Here is a 27,087-nt window from a genome sequence, read left to right on the forward strand (position 1 = left end):
ATATTTGAATCTGTTGAACTGCTACCATTTTTATTAAGAAAAAATATAAAAAAATTCAAATTTTTAGGTAATAATTAAGTGAATATAGGTTGAAGAGTCTCCATTAGTAAAGAGAGGATTAATGTTGAGTTATTAAAAGCAGCAGAGAGTGTGAGATTAAAGACTTATGTGATTCAGACAATTTGTCTAATTTCTTGTAAATTAAAATGAAACCAATTCTACATTTTCCTAACTGCCTTTTTCTCTATCTTTTAACATAATTACTTCAGTCCTTTTAACATTCTTTTAACATATTACTTCAGTCTAGGATTATTTTTATAATTTTTACCCCTAACCTCTCCATTTTTGTACACTCCTACATTTTTATTTCTACACTACACATTTCTGATTATATACTTGGAGATTTTCATTTCCATTGCCTAGATCCTTTGGTCTTCTATTTTTGTGATCATCCATGATTCAGCATCATAGATCAATATTGATTTATAATGCTTATATATACCTCATACTTTTTTCAGAGTCTGGGCATCCTACAATAATCACCTCATGCTTTGGTAGAGTTTGTTGTTCTACAAAAAATCAGACAATCTGTGATGAAGCAGTAATGCTTGAGAGCAGGCTGCCTTGAAGACTAACATGTGTCAGCATGGCTCTAAAATTAGGGCTAGGTAGCTGATTATGGCACTTGCTCAAAGAAGGAATAAGATAAAAAGAGAAAAGAATATCAACCCAGAGAGGACCACATCTGATCAGAGTTGTTACATTTGTATGTAGAATTGAAAAGGATAATTAATGATAAAATTAAGACAATATTATACTAGTAAGAAATTAATTAAAAAGGAAAGACAAATTTGGAAGGTGAGAAATAGAAAATGAAGTTCAAGTGCTTGGGGAGCCAAAACAATAGATGATGAAAGTTAACACAGTAGATAGGAAGAATTGGAGAGAGAGCAACAAGCTCTACCAAAATGTTAAATGGTTATTATAGGATGCTCAGATATTGCCACATATAAGCGTTATAGATCAGTACTGATCTATGATGCTGAAGCATGGATGATCACAAAAGTAGAAGGCAGCAGGATCTAAGCAATGAAAATGAGATTTTCCAAGAGTATAATCAATAAAATAAAATCACATTAGAAATAAAAATGTAGGAATGTATAAATATGGAGTGGTTAGGGATAAAATTTACAAAAATAAACCTTGGCTGAAGTAGTTACATTGAAAGGATTAATGAGAAAAGAGCAGTTGGATAAGTTTCATCTTATGTTACAAGGAATTAGACAACCTGGTTTTATGTAATATGTGCTTCAGCCATTGGTCTTACTATGTAACAATCAAACAGGAAAGGAAGTCGATTTAAAAGCAGTTACCTAGTAGATAACATGACAAATGCACTGATGTGCTAAACCTTCAGCATCCTCAGCATAGCTAGCAACCCACAGAATTAATAATGAAAAAGGAATGAAGGGTAAGGAAAAGGGTGGCCAATGAGAAAAGGCAATCTACCCTTAAAGGAACTGAAGTAAATGACAAACAACTTCACTTATAGAAAAGCCTTCCCCTCACAATTCCTTGGGAGACTGAGGCTATTTTACCCATACAGGAGACCACATAAATGATATGGTGATCATTTAAGAGATTAAATGTATGCTACAATGAAAATTACTTATACTTCTGGAATTAAAGAGCAACCAACAAGTAGAAAATTCCTAAAAGAACACTCTTGCCCATTTCTGGAATCATGTAGCATATGCCAAATATCATATAGTCAAATATATGTACATATATTTATGTCATTATATTGTATAATGTTAATTATATTGTATTAATTATATTATATATGACATGTCAAATATATGTAGCATTTGGCAAATATCTGCCTAACTGCAAATTAATTAACTATTCAGCCAAACTCTCTTCTGAAGTTGTGAGCTGATAGAAACTGTAAAATGTTCCAAGATAGATCAAGAATCTATTCCCAGGAGGGGTGGGTCGCCAGGGGTGGAGGTTTAGTCAGTAGTGTGCAGGAATACATATGCCTTTTTTACTATCTTGCAGAACCTGTTAGTGAAACCAACATTGCTTCGGTGTCCGTAAATGGGATTCCTCCATCTCTTAAAAAAAATTAAAAAAAAGGTACGTCAAGAAGACATAAATTTGATAAAGTGGTGAAGGATCAAAGGACATTCAAAAAGACCAAGGGATATCCTTTAAAAGACGAGTGGTGCACAAGACGGCAAAAGTAAATGATTCACTGCCCCAGGACTTGTTACAAAAACTAGATGATAAAGAATGAAGATTTGTTATTTTGGAGGTTATTATTGGCTCTGACATTCTGAAAAATATAACTAAGAGATTTAGCTGATTGTAAAACATATTTTTAATGCATAGTCAATAATTTGAGATGCAAAAAACATTTAAAAAAAGGTTTTCTTAATAACAATTAAAAATAAATCTTTTAAAAACTTAAATTTTTCTTATAAAACTATCACTAGACTCTTGTCCAGTGATAGACACTTAAATAGTGCTGGCCTTGAAATTGGTTGAATATTAAATCAGACTTCATATCACTGCTGTTTTAATTTTGAAATTTACAGTTTGAAGTCTGACCAGGATGATCGACTTCAAACTTTAATGATTCTGACAAGTACTGTCTTGATTTGCAATCAGATAAAAAAATCACTAGAGCTGACACCACCGGTAAAGTACCCAAGCTCATATATGTTTAGCATCTTCTCGCATAATGTTGCTTCAGTTCATTCATGAATGTCAGTTTGATCTGGTATTCAAGAACATTTTAGCTGCTGGATTGCAGAGTCAGGAGACTCCTGCAAGGATGAGTCAGCAAATGGTGCTGGTCAAAGTAACGATCATTCTGACTTGTTGCCATGGTTCAATCCTTCACAAACCATAGGTTAAAATAATCACTTTCTCAGCTGGCTGCTTTTTAATAGATGGTAGCACCATTATGTAATACATAATCTGATATCAGCAGCAGTCATGATACAATAGTTGTTAGATATTAATAATTATTATAACATGTTAGAAAAGGGTTGAAAAATTTAAATATAATTTAACATACCTGATTTATCCTGATAGTCAAATGTGAATGGTATACTTTGTTTAATATTATGAGCATTAGAATCCAAAAGTTTAATAACTGCCACATAATTGCCACATTGCTTTATCTGACTATTTCCACTAACATTCAATAATACTGATGTCTGGTTAACCTTTGTTTCTAACACTTTAATCATACATTCTGCTGATGTGCAATTAACATTTTTATTAAATGGAGATAGTTCATTAAATATTTCCAGCTGATATTCTGGTTTGCACAATGATATAAGTGGTGAAGGATCCAAAGTAATATTCAATGTAGAATTTTTAGATGCAACAAACGTTACACTTTTAAATGGTTCTGCAACAATGTGATAAATAGATTTCTGATTCTGAATAAACCATATTCTATTAATAAGACAAATAATATCAAAATAAAACAATCTCTAAACAATAAGAGAGATATTAAGTAATAAATGTAAAGTAAACAAAGAAACTTTTGAGTACCTACAGAAGTAAAAAGAACCGAAGAAAATATTGCTGAAAATAAGCTGATGAGTGGTTAGCATCTTTATAAATCAACAACTATTAACAAGAATTTATTAGAAAGATTTAAAGTAATAACACAGTCATAATAACAGATGCATCAAAAAGAAGACAAAATTTAAGATGAGATTGTATAATTTGTCCATTAGTAAATTTCACATTACTTTATCATACAGCAGATGAAATGACTTTGGTATGTAGTAGCAACATATCAACATTAATATCTTTATACTATTTTCCAATGATAAGTATGTTCATTGTAGAAATATATTTCAGATGTAAATATTTAAAATCAAAGATAAAAAAGACAAGTTTCAGTACAAATTTTCTCATTCTGTATTCCTCAGTAAATCATAAACTACTGTAAAATAAGATGTATATATGACTATAATTTGAGTTTCCTATGTTGTGATAAAATAGTTAAAATATAAGTTATCAAAACCCAGGTTCCATCCTTTATAACACTTTATATTTTCAAGACTGTAGTTTATTTGGACAAATGAAAATATTTTTAAATTCAGCAATAAGAATAAATTTTGTAATGAGTTTTATTTTTGTTATCTGTATTCATAGTTGTTAAATTTCCAATGTCATTCATGATTAAAAAAGAAAAATGTAGTAATAACCTAAGAACTTAAATACATATTACACTGATGAGATCGATTTTTTCCATCTGATAAAAACCTAAATACTAATTCATTCGGAAATTTAAAGAACATTAACAAATGCTTACCATGCTAAATTTTGGTCAGTGTGGTTTTACATCTAGTAGTAAGTTAAGCTAAGGTGTGATTTTTTTCCTTCCCAAAATGTATTGTTTTTTTTTTTTTGTTCAGTTCCAGAGAAGCTAATAGCTTACTTAGAGCAATTTCAAAATGTTTTGTTTTTTGAAAGGAAATGCTGCCATTCCATATTCAATTAATCAACTAACTTTATGTACCAAACAGTATTTTACAGTTGGACTAATAATTCTATTACAATATAAAACCCCTTTTACTTAAATAAAGAACAAAATTAACTATTAAATTACCCTACACAATTTTTAATTCAAAATGGAAGTTGCAAAGAAATCTGTCAAGATGAATGCTCCAAATTAACAGATGTTAGGCATTAATTTCAAAGATATTTTAGTTTTATAATAAAAAAAGAACATTTAAACATAAATAAATGTAAAAAAGAGAATTAAATAATAAAGTTAGAGTTATATTTTGAAAGGTTTAATGAAGAAAACTTACTTGCAAAAATAAAAGAAAATTGTAAACAAGTTTTACATTAAAAAAAAAAATATCATTTCCTATAGTGTTTTCATGAAAATAAAATATCAAAACTATGGTACATTTTAATTTAAAAATATTATGCTTTTAATTTTATTTTATATAATAATAAATGTGAAATAAAGTGAAAAATAACAGCACTCTTTGACTATGATGAACAATCTAACCTAGCATATGTGTTAAGCTATACTATGCACCATGTCAATATGTAATTAATCCATGTATGTGAATATTAATTCACAACTTTGTAAATGGATGAAGATGGAAAAATAACCTAGTTAGCAATTTAAAAAACCATTTTGTCATAGCGAAGTTATGACAAAACTCTTAACTTTCTGTGTAAATAAACACATTTGAATACAAAGTCCATTTCTTCAGTTTTTAAAGAATTTTATTAAAATCCTTTATTTTAATAAAACACTAATTTATTATTTAATAACTGCACATAAAAATGATGTTTTCAAAATCAACCCAACGAATGTTTAATTTTTAAAGGTGCTTAATGAAACATATCTTTACACTTACAGAAATTTACCATTAACCTTTATAAGTAAAATATATATATATATATATTGAAGATGTATTTCCATCATCAGTTAGTAATTGTAAATTTGTTACTTACTTAATCATTCCTCTTATACATTTAATTGTCAACGTTTACATATAAGGGTTAACTGATAAAAATGTCAAGTCATTTAAGATAAACATAATTTTTTTTGAAGTTTTTCACTTTTAAGTATAATTAAATTTAAAATTTTAAATATAACATGTATTTTTATAGGTTAAATTTTTATTTATTTATGTTCACAGTTAACTAACAATGAAGTACATGATTTGAGATTCATTTAATCAATTAAGATTGTTTAGAATATCTGCAGATTTCATACTGATATGAATGTACATATCAACATCCAATTCATAAAACAGAATCTTCATAATTTTTAGAACAAACTAATAAAACACAAATTAATGAATTGTGTTCAATAATGGATAAATATTTCACCAAAAAACATCATAACAATAGATTGAATTAGATTCAGTAAATAAATTAAAATTTTTACTTTTAATTTTGTTAAGGATATCATAATCAAGCAGACTTGCTTTTTCAGTCTGGTTTAATTAAAATATAATCAATGGTAATGAAGTCTAATGAAAAACATAATAACCTAGAACAATACAATTGACAAGGGAATGATAATACTAAAAAATATATTGGGCAGACTGGAAACAATCACCCATAAATGCAAGCATTATAAACAAGATTATACTTTGCAAATCACCTCTGTTTTTATATTAAGTAAATTTCTATAACAGAAAGTAGAATCAAAGATTTTAATCATTCTAAATTCAATATTAAAATTAACTTAAATCTGCAAACACAAATTTGAAAAAAATTGTAGTTTCTGAATCACTTCAAAAGAGATACTATTAATAATTCAATGTACATAATCACTAATAAAAAACTGATTAAAAGTTTCAAAAATATCTGGACTTTTTTCCAAAAAATACAACCAAACACAACAATAGAATATTTCATTAAAGAATTTGAATTTTTATCAGAATGTTTAAATCCAGTATAGATTGATATGGTTTCAATTAAACAATTAACAAATATGTCATAGATATTACATAAGATTTGTCTCCTTTACCTAACCTAACATTACCATGACTAAATGATATGAAATCAGTACATAATGGTAATAAACTTAACTTCATTAAAATTGTAACAATTAACAAAAAAATGGTATCTTTACTTTCATCTCATTGAATTATATCATCAAATGATGAATATAAAAATGAAGTCATCTATACTGTTGTGCATGTGAAATTATATTAAATCAATTATCAGTTTTATTACTATATTTAAAGGAAGGAAAATTTTTAATCGACATGGTGCACATATAAGACCATGCGATCATTAAACACAAAGTAATAATCATCAGTGAATAAAATACGAGATTACCAAATGAAAGATAAATTAAAATTAAGTGAATTGTGATCATTTAGAATAAATCAGTAAGGAATGTATCATAAAACAAAGCGATTATTCACAGATAAACATGTAATAAACTTACGGACATTAGAAGCTTTCATTTGTTGGCTGACAGGATTCCCAGTATTTTGAACAAATTTCTGTTTTTCTCTCCCATGTTTTCTTGTTAATGTTAAAAAAATTACTTCAACTGAAACACTGTAGTTAATGCAAGCGAAATATTTAATTTTGTCATCTCTAAATGAATTTATGTGTGAAGGTACTTTATTTTCCCAAATAATCTTTTTTCCATTGGCTTTATGTAATGTTAAAGCTTTTGTATCTGATGTAGACAATTTTATTACATAGTCAGTAGCTTTGCAATTGGCTGGATGACTCCATTCAAATAATCCACTGCTATGTGGAGCTAGTGTAGCTTTTAAATTTTTAACTGAAAACAAAAATTGTTTTCTTTTAAAATATATTCCTAAAATATTTGTTATACTAATAAATAAATGTATATATCTACAGCATACAATAAGCAGACAAAATTTATTATGGTGGCCCCCTCCTTCATCGATATTGTTCTTTTGGATAAATATCAAGTTTTATAAAAGAGATCAGTCATATTACATAAACTGGACTTTTGTCTTCATGTCTTCACGTCGATGAAAGGGCTGAGCTGAGGAAAGTTAAGGAAAATTTTGGGGTACATAAATTAAAATCTAATAATGTGTTTAACAAAGATGGTACACCGATTTATAATACGAAAGGCAAAGTTGATAGGTGGGTGGAATATATTGAAGAGTTATACAGAGGAAATGAATTAGAAAATGGTATTATAGAGGAAGAAGAGGAAGTCAAAGAGGATGAAAGGGGAAAAACAATACTGAGATCTGAATTTAAGAGAGCATTAAAAGATTTGAATGGCAGAAAGGCTTCTGGAATAGACAGAATACCTGTAGAATTACTGTGCAGTGCAGGTGAGGAAGCGATTGATAGATTATACAAACTGGTGTGTAATATTTATGAAAAAGGGGAAGTTCCGTCAGATTTCAAAAAGAGTGTTATAGTCATGATACCAAAGAAAGCAGGAGCAGATAAATGTGAAGAATACAGAACAATTAGCTTAACTAGTCATGCATCAAAAATCTTAACTATAACTCTGTACAGAAGAATTGAGAGGAGAGTGGAAGAAGTGTTAGGAGAAGACCAATTTGGTTTCAGGAAAAGTATAGGGACAAGGGAAGCAATTTTAGCGCTCATATTAATAGTAGAAGGAAGATTTAAGAAAATCAAACCAACATACTTGCCATTTATAGACCTAGAAAAGGCATTTGATAACGTAGACTGGAATAAAATGTTCAGTATTTTTAAAAAAATTAGGGTTCAAATACAGAGATAGAAGAACAATTGCTAACATTTACAGGAACCAAACAGCAACAATAATAATTGAAGAACATAAGAAAGAAGTCGTAATAAGAAAAGGGAGTCTGACAAGGACTCTATCCCTGTTACTTTTTAATCTTTACATAGAACTAGCAGTTAATGATGATAAAGAATACTTTAGATCCGGAGTAACAGTACAAGGTGTAAAGATGTTACGATTTGCTGATGATATAGTAATTCTAGCTGAGAGTAAAAAGGATTTAGAAGGAACAATGAACAGCATGGATGAAGTCCTACGCAAGAACTACCGCATGAAAATAAACAAGAATAAAACAAAAGTAATGAAATGTAGTAGAAATAACAAAGATGCACCACTGAATGTAAAAATAGGAAGAGAAAAGATTATGGAGGTAGAAGAATTTTGTTATTTAGGAAGTAGAATTACTAAAGATGGATGAAGCAGGAGCAATATAAAATGCCGAATAGCACAGGCAAAACGAGCCTTCAATCAGAAATATAATTTGTTTACATCAAAACTTAATTTAAATGTCAGGAAACATTTTTGAAAGTATATGTTTGGAGTGTAGCTTTATATGGAAGTGAAACTTGGTCGATCGGAGTACCTGAGAAGAAAAATTATTAGAAGCTTTTGAAATGCGGTGCTGTAGGAGAATGTTAAAATCAGATGGGTGGATAAAGTGACACATGAAGAGGTGTTGTGGAAAATAGATGAAGAAAGAAACTTTCGGAAAAATATAGTTAAAAGAAGAGACAGACTTATAGGCTACATATTAAGTCATCCTGGAATAGTCGCTTTAATATTAGAGGGACAGGTAGAAGGAAAAAATTGTGCAGGCAGACAATGTTTGGAGTATGTAAAACAAATCGTTAGGGATGTAGGATGTAGGGGTATACCGAAATGAAACGACTAGCACTAGATAGAGAATCTTGGAGAGCTGCATCAAACCAGTCAAATGACTGAAGACAAAAAAAAACCCAAGTCTACCATCAGCATATTTAAAAAAGGCATAAAATGAGAATCATTTATGTAGAAAATGAGAATTATTTTTCACATATGAGGATTTGAATTGATTGGCAACTTATCAATCATATCGCTTCCAAGGTAGGTGCCAGTCATGAAAATATCCATTCCATTATCACAAAGCAAAGGGTTTGAATAGTTTGTGCGAGGTGGGTTACAAGATATTTGACTCATAATCAGAAACAGGTCCATCAGGAAATTTACTACAGACTACGAAAACAATTTCAGTGGGAAATAATTTTAATAGTTTCATCTGAAGAGTAGTGATGAGACACTCTGCATCACTACACTCCCACGGTGAAATCAACAGGTGGAATGGCCTAGGAGTAGAGAGTCTTGCCCTATAAAGGTAAAAACACTTTTGTCAGCTGAAAAAACTCCCTCAACCATCTTTTGAGACTGGAAGGCGATGAGTATGGATCGAATGTCGTACTGTGAATGGTACATACTAGCTCATAGACAAAATGTAGCTGCCAAATAACAAAAGCCACTGTTGACCGATTGATTAAAGATATGATACCCCTTTACAACTCCCAGAAGGCTCACATAGCATTTAGCAGTCGGGATAATCTGGATGAAATTTAATGGAAAAGTTTAGAATAACCTCTGTGGAGATTTATCCCTCTATGATTTGTTTTTGTTTTTGCCATTGACTGGGAAGACATCATTCCAAATCGACAATGAAGTAGAGTTCATGCACATTTGGCTTGACATGCCTTTAAACTTTTTATGAGGAAGGGATCCACAAGCTCCCTGTACACTGGCAAAAATGTGTACAACTTTAGGATTCTATGGCAATCAAGATAATGCCCAAGAAATTAAGAATAGAATAGAAAAAAACCGGAGCAGGTTTTCTGATGAGGAATGTCTGGTACAATCACAATTTAAGTTTAATTTTGAGGAATAGTTAGGAGTTACAGCTCCTAACTTAGGAGCTGTACACATGATATGTTCTCTGTGCTGTTTTATCATGTCCAATTGTAAACTTCATTAAAAGCACTGTTGAAAGGAATTAAAGCATTTGAGATATGGATTTATAAATAACCAATTAATTTGTAGAGATAAAATTCACAATGTGGATATACCCAAAAGGCTGAATTTAGGACAGGAGTAGTAACAATTGTAAAGAAGTAAAGATACTTTGCACAAGTGATGTGACATACTTCAAGGAAAATAAGTTTCCTGACAGCAGAGAATTTCATGGTTGAAGGATCTTGATTTTGGATCAACTAGCTGTTTGTTCTAGTCAGCTATGGACAATTACAACTTTGCCTTCAGCTGACAATAAAGAATCTGTTGAAAATTATTACTGCTACAGTATTGTAACATTGTAAAAATTGTACTCCTATTGAAAAACTCATCTAAAAATGTTGCTTTATAATATTACATTATGTACATAATTTGCATTTGATTAGAGGATATTTACAAACAAGCAGGAAAAGAATGTTCATTTTATTCAAAGTTATTGGCAGCACCAAGTTCTAACATGAATCTATATCCCAGCTTTTTTTCAAACTCCAATACACCAAATTTTATACATACTATTGATTAATTAATTTAAATTTATAGCATAACAGGAATAAACATTTCATAACATAATTATGACAAAAATAATTTTTATAAGAAACCATTCATCATCACCATCATCTGGTGATCCACCAGGCAATAGGTTTCTTATACCACCTCTGTCTCAATCCATTTCTGGCTCAAGTCTTCTCTTTTGTCCCGTTGCAGATCCCCCCCTCTTTACCTCATCACATAACTTCATCCAGCTTCTTTTCTCCTCCTTCAGACCTTTCCAAGGCAGTTAAAATTCCACTTCCTCTAACTATATGGCCTAACCAGTTTCCTTTTCTTTTATTATTTTCCACATAAGTGCTCTTTCTTTAACTTTTTCACTAATTCTTCACTTTATCTGTCCATCTTATTCTCTCCATATCCACATCTCAACAGCCTCAAACCTAACCAGTCCATCCCTCTTTCTCATTGTCCATGTTTCACTCCCATACAACAAGTCACTCCAATCATAGCATTTAATTAACCTCTTTTATAACTCTAAATCCAGACTTTTACTACATAGTAATTCCATTTTCTTACTGAAGGCTTCTTTTGCCACCGCTATTCTTCTTTATTTACATTGCACTCTTCCAGTCCTCTGTCACCATAGTACCCAATTATCTGTAACTGTTTATTTTCTTTTTTCTTCCTTCACTTGTCACCACTGAATCATCTCTGTTATTTATTTCTATTACTTTAGTTTTTCCTGTATTTATTTCCATTCCAAACTCTTTCATTCCTTCCTTCATAATTGTTCAATCTGAATAATTTCTGAAGTGCATCAGTTAGAAATACATATCATCAGCAAACCTTACACATCTTTTTGTACATTTTTGTTCTATACTTATTCCTTCTTCTCTTTCTTTTAATATATTCAGTGTAAATACGGTAGATATACATATCGTCAGTGTAAATGTTGGTGAGAGACAGCATCCTTGTTTAGAACCTTGATCCATCCAGTCAGTCACATTCTTATTTACTTTTATGTTTTTATGTTTTAGTCTCATATATAATTCTTTAATTAACCTTCTGTCTTTCTATTCTACTTATTTTCTCTTTAAGAATCTCCATCATTTTCTCTCATTTGATTCTATCAAATGCCCTCTCTAAATCTATGAAACACAAATCATTCCTCTTCTTTTTTCTAAATATCTCTCTTCAATCATTCTTAATAGTCTGTTGGCACCTCTGGATCCTTTTTGCATTCTTTTCTATTATTCTTACTGACATCTGGTTTAGGAAAGTCCAATCCAGGATAGTTTAGGATAGGACAGGTTTAGTTTACAACAGTCTGCTGGAGGTTTAGACGAGGTCTTAATAACCATTAACAAGAGGATACTTAATAGGTTTAGACTCTAGATATTATTTCATTATTTTTTTAAGTGTTGAATGGGGAACATTTAGCTCTGAAGATCTCTTCCAACACATTACATTAAGAAATTACATTACACGTTACATTAAGAAATTGTAAATAGAATTTATCAACAGTATCAGAATTATTTGACCCACTGGAAGGACGTCCGAATTGCTTCAAATCGAAGATTGATCCGGTGGCAAAAGACTTTTTTCCTATTGTCTGATTGTTACTACCGGAGCCTCCTTGCCAACATGGTTGAATGAACCTTGTTTCTTATGTTTTCATAGTTTTCATTTGCATTTGTACATTCATGCATCCAAACAAACACATACAAGTATTTTTAAAATTGAACACTTGCATGTATCAACCAGTTTAACTTAGCACTGCACTAATCAAAATTATCATTGAACATGTGAAATTAATATCAACTTCTAACAAACTTGGCACTTTATTGAAAACAACTGATTAACCTTTACAATTACCTGATAACATAGTGTTACCAATATGTAAGTCATGTAATTGTTTGGGACTTTGTAGCCGCTCTACAATACTTCAAAATCAACAACAGTATTTAAACATTTTTCACATCTGTGTCTTTCAATTCATGCACAACACTGATCTGGTGTTTGCTAAGTTTTAGTCTTTTTGTAGCAGTTAAATAGTTCAATCTGAGTATAACATTTTAAGAGACATTCTGAATTAAAATGTGTTCTAAGTTCTCCAGAATTCCAAACAAAGATATTCAGCCTGGTCTCGTTTTAATTCAGTACCCTCCCAACAAATTATTAAATTCATCCATCAAGCATGTTATCAGTAACTGCAGACTGGAGAAATAACTACATTTAGCACAAGCTCATGCTTGGAAAATCACACAACGTAGAGGAATAGATACTGAAATACAGTAGCAGATAGAGGTTATTTCAGTTTCTACATGGAGTTAACTAAAAAAATAAGATTAAATTAAAATTTACAATTATTTTAGTTATAAACTTTCTTCTAGGTTGAGTTTTTTCTGAAATACTTGTTACTTTCAAATCAGATATTGGGCCTGAGATTCTTTAACAGTAATATTGACTTAATTAGACCACATAATAATATCTTGTAGTGGCTTGCTGTATTTTGTCAGCTCTTGGATGGGAAAGAGCCCCAATCTTTTCCCAGGAAAAAATTGGGGATTTTAAAATTAACTTTTTAAGACCTGAAGAAACTTAAGTATTTTAAATATTTTTTCCAATTAAAAGTTTAAATTATTACCAAAAGATATGTTATGTCACTAAATCTTTACAACCTACCTTTACAATTTGCAGGATTCTGCCCGAAAACGGTGACAAATGCAGCTCCACAAACAATAAAAAATTGTAATAAGTCTAATGAATTTATCTTCATAATCTGAAACAATAAACATTTTTTCCAAGTTTACCGCTACAGTTTTCTTAAACATGTTATGTTTTTACTGCCATAAAATAAGCTTTATGGCAATGATTATGTCATTTCATGATGATGTTATGTCATTATTATTGTTTTATGAAAAATATAGGCATTTATCAAGCTTCTTCACTAATTTCATAAAGTTCCACAGTCAAGTAACTATTACATTAAATAGATTTTTTGAATTTGAACCAGCTATACATATTTATTTGTTTGTAAGTTTGTTTCCCTGAAAATATACTGAAAAATCTGATTTATGTTTCTTAGTTACTCTTGTTCTTTCTGATTCCCTGCTTAATTTTGTATAATGAATTAAACATGAATTTTTAATCCTTATCCTTTCTTGTATTTTTTCTTTGAACATTCTTATTTTCCAAGGAAATTTATGTAGTTTTCCTTTTTTATTATTGTTTTCAAAGAAATATCATCTTCTACTTTGAGGATGAGGAACCGCCTAAGATGACCAGCCTAAAAGAGACCACCTAAAATCCAGGATGCAAAGTATGAAGTTGTACAGAGAGTGAAACCATATCTACAAGCCACAATTTAATGATTCAATTCTGTTAGAACTGAAGAATAATTGTACTGAAGTCCTGCAGATTCACCAAAGAGAGAAATGCTAAATGAAATTAAACATTACAAAAATTGAAATCTATCATTTGAGTTATTTATTATCTAGTTGGATTTTTTTTAATGATAATCTAAGTTATTGTATGTGTCCATGATAAAGTAACATGATGCAAATTCAGAAAATCGCAACATTTTTGATACTCTAACAGCAGAAATTAAATCCATGTTTACAGATTCATTTGACATTAATTAATTATCATGTTTTCATTAAAAAAAAATCCTAGACAATCAGTTTTCTGACTAAAAAAGGATTCATTACATTATAATCCTGTTTCATGTTTCAGAAGTACTGAAAGCTTTTAAAGAAAGCATAAAATTTTTAATGGTAGCATTATAAAATACAAAGTACTCAAGAGGAATGATTTGATCTCCGTTGGTGATGAAACGTTAAAATCAGTTTCAGAAATCAGAAAGATAAATAAATCTCAAAAAAAGCCTCTGATAGAACTAAAGTTCAAAAAGTGAACGAAAAATTCTTATAGAAGGAATATAAGCATGCGTCATAAAAGTAACAGCTTGTATTTGAAGAATCATGTCTTTCAGATCAATGAATTGAAATAATTCTTTCATGAATCGAAAAAGAAAAGTTATCCTTTTCTTCTTTATTGTTGTGAGTTCTAACTTATTTGAAGAAAATTTATATAAATTATAAAAAGCTACGCCTACCTATCTGTTTTTTCTACCATGTTTTCCACATAGTACAATTTCAATAATTCATAACTTCTTTAATATATTATAAAAAAAGAGTCACATTGAAGTATATGAGTCATGATGAATTGAATTGTCTTTTACATATTATTACAAAAAATTCTGATGATTGGTTTTGCTGCAGCCATCACTTTTTTTTAAAACGTTGCTTCTTTGATTCACAATAAAGTTAGGATTTTTTCTTTAAAATTGAACTATATGTTTTAATAACATTATTACGGTGTGTACTAAATTTTAATTACCACAGGATGGAAAAATAATTATGAAATAAATAAAAGTTTATATTAAAGCAGTTTTAAATGTCAACTGTTTATTCGAAACCCCTTCACATAATTATAGCATATAGTATTCAATTAATGTGCGCCGATTTGTTGTTTTTTTTTTTTTTTGAGCACTTTTGAATCAATCAGATGACTCGCATTTTTGTGAGCTCCCCTCTTTATTACTAAGTAACTCTGTGTGTCATTGTCTCTATCTCACATGATACCTCAAAAATAGGAAATTTGTAAACTCCTTCGAATTAAAATAAATATTAAACAAGAACTAAAAAATTTCAAACTTTTATAATTAAAATTTGATATGATAATTTAATAATGTTTTTACTGTTCATTGTTTTCTTTGATTCATAATTAAAATAATTCTGTTTTATAACCGTTGACAGATATATTTCTTGAATTTCTTCGGTAGTGTATTAAGTTTACTAAATTTATTTATTTATTTAGCGTATGGCACCAAAACACAACACCAATTACAGTCAAAATTACAAACAAAGATTTAACAAACTAATATATGCTACTGATTCTGGAGTTGCCATCAGGAAATCTTTAGGATTCCCTTCATAAGCTGTCCTAGGGCAAACTTCTGTGATGTGTCTAACAGTTTGATTTTCACCCCACTCACAAAGGGGCGTCGGTGTTTCACCCCATTTATACAGGAAATAGGCGCACCTACCATGGTGAGTTTGTATTCTATTTAGCGTTGACCATGTCTTATGTGGCAAGTCAAAACACGGCAGCCTTTGAGTAATACATGGGATTTGGTTATTTTGCTTTGTGGTCCATTCTTGATGCTAGGCATCAGTTAGGTTAAATCCGTCCTTTGTGACAGCAATTGCTGTTTTGATAGGTGGCTTTCTAGATTGAAGGCGACCACGATTGGCATCCTCAATGTCTTCATGAATTGGTAGGTTTTGATTGTCCATAATCTTCTTGTACTCTCTTACAAGAGGGTTCATACGGCACAGGTATGGAGATGGTATGTGACTTAATACCAGGAGCCATTCCACAGGAGTAGACCTGGCAACCCCGGCAATCATTCTCATAGTGTTATTAAGTTGAGCATCAATATTATGAACATAAGGGCTGTTAAGCCATACTGGTGCACAATATTCAGCAGCAGAGAAGAAAACCAGGTTCAGAGCCGATGTGCACAAAGTGGAAGACGATGCTCTCCACGTTGTTCCATAGAGCTTATGTATAATGTTGTTTCTCGCTTTCAATTTCTCTGCAGTTTTCATTAGGTGCTCCTTAAATGAAAGCGTTCTATCAAGTGTCACGCCTAGGTATTTTGGTGTTGTATTGTGAAAGAGCCATGTATTCTCGAATAGAATTTTAAGCTCCCTATTAGCGAACTAGTAGATGGAAGCATGACACATGTTTTACTAGCATTTGGTTAGAGGCGCCATCTCCGGAAGTACCTTCCCAGTTTCTCCGGGTCAGACACCAGGACCTCCTCCGACTCTTCAAATGATCTACATTTTATTGTTAGCACCCAGTCATCGGCGTAGCCATGCTTTTTAGATCTTGTCTCTGGCATGTCCACAACATAGAGGCTGAAAAGGAGAGGCGCAAGTACCGACCGTCGTGGCAGGCCGTTCTTGAGTTCCTGGCAGGCCGTCCTGGGTGAGTTTATATCGGATCCCATGATAACTTGGAACATTCTGTCGTTCAACATTATTAAGGAGGCGAGCTGTTAGTTTGCATGGGATTACACGGAGGACCTTACAAATCATGCCTTCTCTCCAAACAGTGTCGTAAGCAGCCGATAATCAACGAATGCAGCAAAGGTTTTAAGATTTCTTTGGAACCCCGCTTCAATGTACGTTGTGAGCGAGAGAACTTGGTCGGTGCAACTTCGTTTTGGCCTAAAGCCTGCTTGTTCAATTGGTATAATATCATATTTCCTCTAACAGATTCTGTCGTAGATAAGTCTTTCTAGTAATTTATATACCACTGATAGCAATGCTATAGGCGCCGACTCAATCTATCGCTATCTTTGCGCTATCTTTGAGCGCCGACTCAATCTCTTCAGATGTAAAAGGGTGAGCGTACTCAGTCTCTCCTCTCTTCCTCCTCAAGTTTCTTAGTTCGTGTTTTATCTCAATTGTGTGCGTCCTGTCACTTGGTGCTCTGGATGTTGCCACTATGTGGGATGCTACGGTGTTTGCGGAGACACTTGCTTTTGGTCTCTGAATAGGAGATCCGCTACCTAATTTTCTTAGCAGAGTCTATGCATGCGACTCGAGGTCTAAAGGTTCAGGCTTCCCACCGTTTCTGACCATTTCTGTTTAGCCTCCACGTGGTGCACTCTGGGTAACGCTAAATGAGCTAGCAGATACTGGCATTCAGACAAACCAAGAAGATAGGTTCTCCTGACCACGCAGACACAAGCCTACAGTATTACTAACTGCAGGCCATGTCGCTAGATATACCCAACAGTTCTTTTCAGGACTTGCCAACAAGAAATCTTGGACCTTCGGTCCGAATTTGACACATAAATATGGAAAGCATAAGTCATTCTAAGAGCCAGTATTTATCGAAACTACTGAAGAACGACAATATTGATCTGGTTGCAATCTAGAAAACCAACGTAACACTGAGGAAAATTTGCAGAAAAGAGGTAAAATACCTGGATATGAATTACTTGGTGCCACATACCATGATGCGTACAGCGTCGCTACTTACGTTAGGCGCGATATAGAAAACGACACTCTCATCTCCACCTCCACGGACAATGAAATTCATGACGTTGTAGTTAAAATCGGAAGTATAACAGTGTCCAATATATATAAACCTCCAGCTGTATCATGGCCAACGTCAGTAATCGAAATACAACCTCATCCTGCGGTCTACTTGGGTGATTTTAATAGCCACCACGAGCAATGGAAAATATAAGTTTTCTAAAAAAACGAATATACGAGGGATATATCTAAAGTAAAGACCGCTGGGAAATTTCTCTCCTTAAGGGTGGCGAACCTGTGTTGTTCATGACCACGCTAATAATGTACACACTCCATTGTTTCCTGTGAGTTGTCGCGTTGTAGTATCTTTGATTATGTGTGAAATCAATGTATTACGTTATAAAATGAATTTCAAAATCTATGTTTCCGCGACTGTGAAATACGTGGACTCATACGTTTTTTAAACTATCAAAACGTTAAACCGGCTGAAATTCATAAGAATTTGGTTGCTGTGTACGGTGATAATATAATGATTGAAAGAAACGTTCGAAAACGGTGTGAAAGGTTTAGAAGTAACAGAATTAATGTGCATGGTGAAGAACGTTCGGGGAGGCCCTCGATAATCATCGAGAATTTGTTAAACGCGTCGATGATGAAATCAAAACAGATCTTTGCTTAAAAATTTCCGACCTGGCCCTTCTTTTTCCTGATGTTTCAAGAGCTGTTATTGGTCGCTTTGTTTATGACCTAGATGGCCATAAATAAACGTCATAAATGCACGTTGGGTGCCGCACGTCTTAACGGAACGTTACAAAAAAATCCGAATGAGACCTGCTTTGGAAATTTTGATATGCTATACAGAAAAAGGTGATGAGTTCCTTAATTCAATTGTTAGCGGCGATGAAACATGGATTTCGTAAACGCCAGAGAGAAAACGGCAGTCAAGTGAATGACGTCATCCTCAATCACCAACCAGCCCAACAAACGTCAAGTCATAGCCATTTGGATGCAAATTGATGGTCACAGTTTTTTGGGGTCGGTTTGGCATACTGCTGATTGATTTCACGCCATGTGGAACGACTATAAATGCAGAAGCCTACTGCGAAACTCTACGTAAGTTACGGCGCGCCATTTAAAATCGGCGACGTGGGCGGCTGACCGACGGCGTCGTCCTGCTGCACGATAATGCACGTCCACATGTTGCGGCTCCGACACGTGATTTACTGAGAACATTTGGATAGGAAATTTACGATCATCCATTATATAGCCCGGACTTAGCTTCTTATGATTACCATTTGTTTGGAAAATTGAAAAATTTTTGAGTGGTAAGCGATTCGCGGGTGACGATGAACTTAAAAATGTTGTTAATCAGTGGCTAAATGGCTGGCGACAAAAGAATGCGACGAGAGTATTTTGAAGCTGGTGTATCGCTACGATAAATGTCTTAAATTCATGTAGCGATTATATAGTGAAGTAGTATAAGAAATAAAACATATTTATAAAGTTTTCAAAATAGATTTTTTTACAATGAAACGGTCTTTAGAGATAACCTATCGTAAAAAAACATGCAGTTCTATTTTAATTAAAAGTAGCGGTATTTTTTTAGTCGATCGATATCAATGTATCAGGAAATCCATACTATTAGTGCTTCTCTTCAAATGTTTGAAGGTTATACCTCAGTTATCGATTGAATAAAACTGGTCTTCTAGACAGCCTAATCAGATACAGTCTTGTCAAGATGTAACTAGACATCATTTATGAAGAGAAAAACACTTTTCTTATCAAACGGTTTATACCGAAACGATTTTTCTTTTTTATTAACAACTGAAAATACTCAAATACAATTACATTGATTATCTATCGAGATAAAATTTCGTTAGTTCTATTGTATTTATTATAAAAATGGATTGTTTTTACATTTCAGAACTGAGTTATTCAAAATATATATAAATTATATGTGCGAGTAATTCGTACGTGTAATTCATAATTATATAATTTTTAAAAGTTAACTTGTAAATATTTTTATCAGTTGATTGATAAAACTTAAAAATAGAATTTAACATTGATATAAAGAAAAAGCCATAGTTATTCAATTTTTATGGCTTTGTTTATGAATTAAAAACCATTATCTGGTAAAAACCAATATTGATAAACATAGAATAAATAAATTATGAAAAAGTAATTTCGAAGTTTAACATAAACATTTCTGAATTATACTTTTTTTACTTTTTTATTGTTTTTGGTAAGAAATTCTCAGTAACGAATGCTAGTGTTATTATAACGTCAATAAAAACATATTAGGTTTTTATTGCATCATACATGAGCATTAATTTGAAATTTCTAATTTTTTTTCATTTTGTGGGCTTCCATACTTATAGGAAAGCAATGGGGTAAAATTAATTTTTTAGAAATAATCTGCATTTTCGGCGATAGTAAATTAAAAAAAAAATTAATTGTTAAAGAATACAAAGATACAGCCATAATTCTAAATAAACAAAATAAAAATTTGTAGGAAGGGGTGAGAATTTTTGGGTTTTTTTTTATTCTAAGAAATACGAGGTCTATTCAGAAAATAACCAAACTTTATTTTTTTAATCTTTATTATTAATTTTACAGATTATTGGTTCTTGTCCTCTTCAAAGTACTCCCTACCCTATTCACACCCTTTTCCCAGCGGTGTTTCCACTTCGCGAAGCAATCCTGGATAGCTACATTTGAAATAGGCCTTAAGGTCCGTGACAAATTTGCTTTAATGTCATCAATAGACTCAACGCTATCCTCTCATCACAAATTTTAATTTCCGAAATAGAAAAAAAAACGCAAGGAGCCAGCTATGGCGAGTAGGGAGGGCAGTCATTTTATTTTTGGCGCAAAACTGACGAATTGACAAAGCTGAGTATGCGGGCGCATTGTCGTGATGAAGGAATCATGAGTTGTCTCATCACAACTCTGGTCTCTCTTTGTGGATTTTTTCACGTAATCGTTGTAAAACGCCTTGATAGTATGCATGATTCACTGTTTCACCTTGAGGCAAGAATTAAAACTGCACAATTCCATTAAAATCGAAAAAAACAAAGAGCCTACATTGGATCGAGATGTGCTTTTTTGGGGCATGGAGATCCCTGGCCAATCCACTGTGATGATTGAACTTTTATCTCGATATCGTAGCCGTAAATACAGCTTTCGTCTTGCGTTATGATTCTTTGCATGAATATTTCATCGACATGTTCAAGAAGTTGCCGACAAACGTCCACTAGATGTTCTTTCTGCTGTTCGGTCATCAAACGAGAAAGAAACTTTGCTGTAACTCGATGCACGTTCATTTTTTCAGTCAAAATGTCATGGCATGATCCGATCGAAATGGTAACATCTTTTGCAAGTTCTCTGCCAGTCAATCAACGATTTGCACGCACTAGGTCATTGATTTTCTGAACGCGGGTGTCCATCAAGTCGAAAGCCTTCCTTGTCGAAGGTCATCTTCGATTGACTGACGACCTCTTTTAAATCGTGAAAACCATTCGCAGCAATGCGTATGACCCAGAGCATCATCTCCGTAAGCTTGTTTCAAAAGCTAAAACGTTTTTGTAAAAGTTTTCTCCAGTTTCACGCAAAGTTTTAAATTGTGTTGCTGTTCCCGAAAATAGCACATTACAAAAATCGTTACTAACACTTAAACACATTGCGCTCAAATAACAATAACACGAAAACTAAAAGAGATATCAACAATCCAAGAACATGTGCTTACAGAGGAGGTTATGCGGAACACAATGCTGCCAATGCCACGTCACTAAATATCTCCGTTGTCGCGTAATTAAAAATGTTCAATTATTTACTGAGTAGACCTCATACTATAGACTAAGAGTATCAAAAAATTAACACTTTACATTTTAAATGCAATTGGTAACTTGCGAAATGAATTTAAATTTAAAAAATATTTTTTTTGAAATTAAAAAAATATTTTTTATTAGCATAGAATATTGGAGTCGGATGTACAGAAATTGTTTATAGTGACTTGAAAGTCTATTGGTATAGAACATATAGATGCTAAAAACACTCCCATTAATTCATTTTCTGAAGCAAGATATAACTAAAAAGAGAAAAATATATGTCATTTTTTGGGGAGAAGAGCGAATATTAAATGTAAAAGTTTTCGTAATCTATGATTTTGATAAAAAAGACTTCAACTTTTGTAAGAAAATTTTTTTTTTGCTAAAGCGCCCCAGTAAAGATTTGAAATTTTATTCGGCCAAAACATTCTCGTCCCTTTTTCCAAATTTTTGGATACATTTAATTTTTTTCATTTCTCCCGAAAGTAGTACCTGTTTATCATGAAGAAAATCGGTCAACGAGGTCCATATTTATTAGGGCCAAATACAGGCTACATTCTTACGTATATTCACGCAAACATCCCTGACAAAAACAATTTTTTTGGACTTGGAAGCATTGGAATAAACATTTTTTCACAGATTATTTACAGTTTATTCCAAAATAAAATTTATTTAAAAATGTCTCTTAACGCATAAAACTTAAAAAACAACTTTTTTTAGATTTTTTTTTTTACTGATCCCAATATAAGTTTCTATAGCAGCTTATATCGCTATAGCCGGGAAAGTAGAAATCTAGTACAAGCTTCAAAAATAAAAATCATCTGTAAGACTGAAGAGGGAAAAAAACATTAATCGATTCTGATAAGACCGACCGCTATTATTATGGTTTTTTTTTTAACCACCTAAGGATTTTTTTCTACTTATTAGTTTTAAATCACTTAAAACGGAATAAGAAGAATTATTTTCAGGAAATAAAGGTGGCCTGAAAATATTTATACTAATTTGGATAAAATTAAAATAAAAATTGGTTTTCGGTTCAAGAACAATGCCCTACGGTATAAATAGCTTGATTACATCAAGGAATAAATTTTTAAAACTAATAATCTAGTTTTACGAAAGGTAATTCGACTTTATCTGAAATGTGACTAAGCGTTAGAGTTTTGAGATGGTTGGATTTGACAAGACTGTACATCGTACAATTTTAAATAATTTTTTTTTTGCCAGGAAGTAAATGAAAGCCAAAAAAAAGTTATGAAAAAATCATGTCGTTTAATCTTCTGCTGCTTCCGTTTTCAGTGAAATCATACTCGTACATCAGGGTTTAAAATGCTTACGTAATTGTTATAGTTTATATTATCAGTATAAAAAAAGAATGTAATTGCGTATGTGTGCGCCGCGCGCGTAATACGCAAGCACAACATGTATGACTAACTGATGATTTGGGTATTTCACATAAATTTAACGTATTATTAAACCTATTCCTTAAATGTGTATAACTTCCTAATTAGACGTTTACTAGTCTAGCTGTGTATTTGTCAATAAGTTTGAAAATGAACGGGAATCAAAAAACCAAAAATATTTTTAATATATCAAATTTTTGGTTATTATTTAGTTGAGGTGCCTCACCCCGAAATCACCAAAAAACATATCAAATCGTTGTAAATTCTTTTGAAATGTATTTCATGATGGAAATGAAGTGTCAGAAAAGTAGTAGATATTTGAATATTGATAAATTCGTTAATGTAGATTCTCACCTTCGGATAATTTATAATTCTTTCTTATTACACTACTTTTATTATTTGTATCTTATTCATTACATTACATTGTTGTCTGCTATTCTCACACGGCGTCTAAGTTTTCCGAGTTCTCTTTATAGAATTTCTGAGTCTTCTTTATAGAATTTAGTGTTCAGTAAGTAAATAGAAAGAACTACAATGGATGAAATAAAAATCTGCTGGATCTGAAATGTATATGTAAAAATTAAGAATTTGAATTTATTACACTTATTGAATTCTTTCAGTCGGTTGATAAGGTGAGAAATTTTTTTTACAATCATGGCATTTTGCTGAAACACAGACAATGTCTATCGCGTAATAACGAAAAGAAGCTGAATGAAAATCGACACATTTTCCGTTGTAGAAAACGCCTTCGCGTACTTAACAAACATAAGAAATATGAAATTAAACAATGTAACGTAGCCATTTCGCAATACGCTGATACATGGTTAGCCACCGCTAGGTTAGGTTAGATTATGTAACCACCGGATTAGTCTAGTGGTGAACGCGTCTTCCCAAATCAGCTGATTTGGAAGTCGAGAGTTCCAGCGTTCAAGTCCTAGTAAAGCCAGCTATTTTTACACGGACTTGAATACTAGATCGTGGATACCGGTGTTGTTTGGTGGTTGGGATTCAATTAACCACACATCTCAGGTATGGTCGAACTGAGAATGTACAAGACTACACTTCATTCACACTCATTACATATCATCCTCATTCATCCTCTGAAGTATTATCTAAACGGTAGTTACCGGAGACTAAACAGGAAAAAGAAAGAAAGAAGGTTATATTATGTAAATTTTAATAATTTTCTATTTTCTGACACCCAAAATACATCATTAAATGAATAAATATTAATTTTGAATGAATTTTATATGTTTTTTTATGATTTCGGGGCGAGGCACTTCAACTAAATAATTACCAAATTTTTTTTGCAAACTTATATTTTAATTAATTTCATAATTTTTTAATTGTAGAACCGGGCACTATCCGGTCACATTAAACAAAATTTTTAAATGGAAATTATATTATAAAACTAAGTTATTGAGCAAAATTAATTTAATTTGAAATAAAAATTGTAAATATTATTATTTTTCGGCTTTTACAATGCAAAAAACAAACAATATTTAACGTTTTTTGTTTTTTTTTGTCTTCAGTCATTTGACTGGTTTGATGCAGCTCTCCAAGATTCCCTATCTAATGCTAGTCGTTTCATTTCAGTATACCCTCTACATCCTACATCCCTAACAATTTGTTTTACATATTCCAAATGTGGCCTGCCTACACAATTTTTCCCTTCTACCTGTCCTTCCAATATTAAAGCGACTATTCCAGGATGCCTTAGTATGTGGCCTATAAGTCTGTCTCTTCTTTTAACTATATTTTTCCAAATGCTTCTTTCTTCATCTATTTGCCGCAATACCTCTTCATTTGTCACTTTATCCACCCATCTGATTTTTAACATTCTCCTATAGCACCGCATTTCAAAAGCTTCTAATCTTTTCTTCTCAGGTACTCCGATCGTCCAAGTTTCACTTCTATATAAAGCGACACTCCAAACATATACTTTCAAAAATCTTTTCCTGACATTTAAATTAATTTTTGATGTAAACAAATTATATTTCTTACCGACGGCTCGTTTCGCTTGTGCTATTCGGCATTTTATATCGCTCCTGCTTCGTCCATCTTTAGTAATTCTACTTCCCAAATAACAAAATTCTTCTACCTTCGTAATCTTTTCACATTCAGTGGTCCATCTTTGTTATTTCTACTACATTTCATTACTTTTGTTTTCTTCTTGTTTATTTTCATGCGATAGTTCTTGCGTAAGACTTCATCTATGCTGTTCATTGTTTCTTCTAAATCCTTTTTACTCTCAGCTAGAATTACTATATCATCAGAAAATCGTAGCATCTTTATCTTTTCACCTTGTACTGTTACTCCGAATCTAAATTGTTCTTTAACATCATTAACTGCTAGTTCCATGTAAAGATTAAAAAGTAACGGAGATAGGGAACATCCTTGTCGGACTCCCTTTCTTATTACGGCTTCTTTCTTATGTTCTTCAATTATTACTGTTGCTGTTTGGTTCCTGTACATGTTAGCAATTGTTCTTCTATCTCTGTATTTGAATCCTAATTTTTTAAAAATGCTGAACATTTATTCCAGTCTACGTTATCGAATGCCTTTTCTAGGTCTATAAACGCCAAGTATGTTGATTTGTTTTTCTTTAATCTTCCTTCTACTATTAATGTGAGGCCTAAAATTGCTATTTAACGTTATGAAATTAATAATTTTATTAGACAAAATAAATGAAAAAGTGAATATGATTAATAAATATAAATTAAAAAAACACAAAATCGAACGTGAAATTTTTAGGGGAACTTTCAGAACCATTCGAAATTAAAACTAGAATAAGGCAAGGAGATGGACTGTTTTCAATTCTCTTTTTATTATGCCCTTGAAAAAATAATAAAAGAATGGGAGAAAAACATAAAAACGGGCACTGAAACTAAATTCTTAAATTCAAACATTCTGATCTTCGCAGAACATTGAAATTTTCACAAGGTATATAAACGAGGCTAAAATCAAAATTCAAAAACTATGCGAATGTGCAAGCAAAATTGGTCTTCAAATTTCTTATGAAAAAACTACTGGTTTTAAAATGACAAAAAGAACAGATCTCCCCTTAAAATTTCCGACAACAAAGAAATAATCAGAGTTCAGAAATTGTAATATTTGGGAGAAATCATAATACTGAATATAACTGAAAAAAAAAAAATTAGATGAAGGAAGAATAAGAAAAATGAAAACTGCCTATCATGTCACGAAAAACATTTAGAATAAAAAATCCCTGTCATTTAACCCCAAATTAGGCATTACAAAACTGTAGTTCTATCAGAAGCATTGTATGGGGCACAGAATATCTGCAGTTTTTTTTGTAGAAATGAAATATCTTTTTTTTCAATCTTTGGCTTTTATTCTGGATAAATGTCCATAAAATTATAATCTTCTTTTCCAGATTAAATCCCCTATTTTTCTGTATGTTTGTAAATTCCCTTATTTCAAGATCTTTGGATCTTTTTCGATAAACAATACCACTTTTTTTTTTTAAATAACCCGATATGTTTTGTATTTTAATAAAAGAAAATAATCTCCGAAATATACTTTTTATTAAAATAACCCAATAAGACAAACCCATTATTTAGACATATAATAAAAACATTTTTTATTTTCTGTAATAAATAGCACAATAATCATTATTAAAAATATGTTACTGGGTTATTATTATTTTTTTTTTTCAGTAATAACTATATACAGAGTGTCCCATATAAAACGCATCCCATCAATCACTCATCCATGAAATTTCAAAAGTCAAGCATACTCCCCTACTCGTTTCTGAAATGGACTCGTCCAACATCTGACATCGCGGCGACGCAGTAGAACACTACCTATATTAACAACAATGCAATCATAACGTTCAGTGTATTGCTAGAGACAAGATGGTGTTTTCGCTAGATGAACGTGTTTTCATTGTTGAGTCGTATTTCAGTACGAAA

The 27,087-nt window shown here is 31.7% G+C and overlaps 1 protein-coding gene across 3 annotated transcripts in view; it reads right to left on the reverse strand.

Annotated features, from left to right (window-relative positions):
- The window catches only part of Ptp52F (Protein tyrosine phosphatase 52F), a 116,159-nt gene that overhangs the window by 60,851 nt on the left and 28,221 nt on the right, over positions 1 to 27,087 (reverse strand). For all 3 annotated transcript variants that reach the window (XM_075378493.1, XM_075378491.1, XM_075378492.1), the window contains exons 2-4: positions 13,493 to 13,589; positions 6,959 to 7,306; positions 3,086 to 3,424 (exon numbers count right to left, since the gene is read on the reverse strand). In XM_075378493.1, the coding sequence (XP_075234608.1) occupies positions 3,086 to 3,424; positions 6,959 to 7,306; positions 13,493 to 13,586 (781 nt within the window). In that variant the 5' untranslated portion in view covers positions 13,587 to 13,589. The remainder of the gene's footprint in view (positions 1 to 3,085; positions 3,425 to 6,958; positions 7,307 to 13,492; positions 13,590 to 27,087) is intronic.

The sequence above is a fragment of the Lycorma delicatula genome, chromosome 11, assembly GCF_047948215.1.
Source record: "Lycorma delicatula isolate Av1 chromosome 11, ASM4794821v1, whole genome shotgun sequence".
Lineage (NCBI taxonomy): Eukaryota > Metazoa > Arthropoda > Insecta > Hemiptera > Fulgoridae > Lycorma > Lycorma delicatula.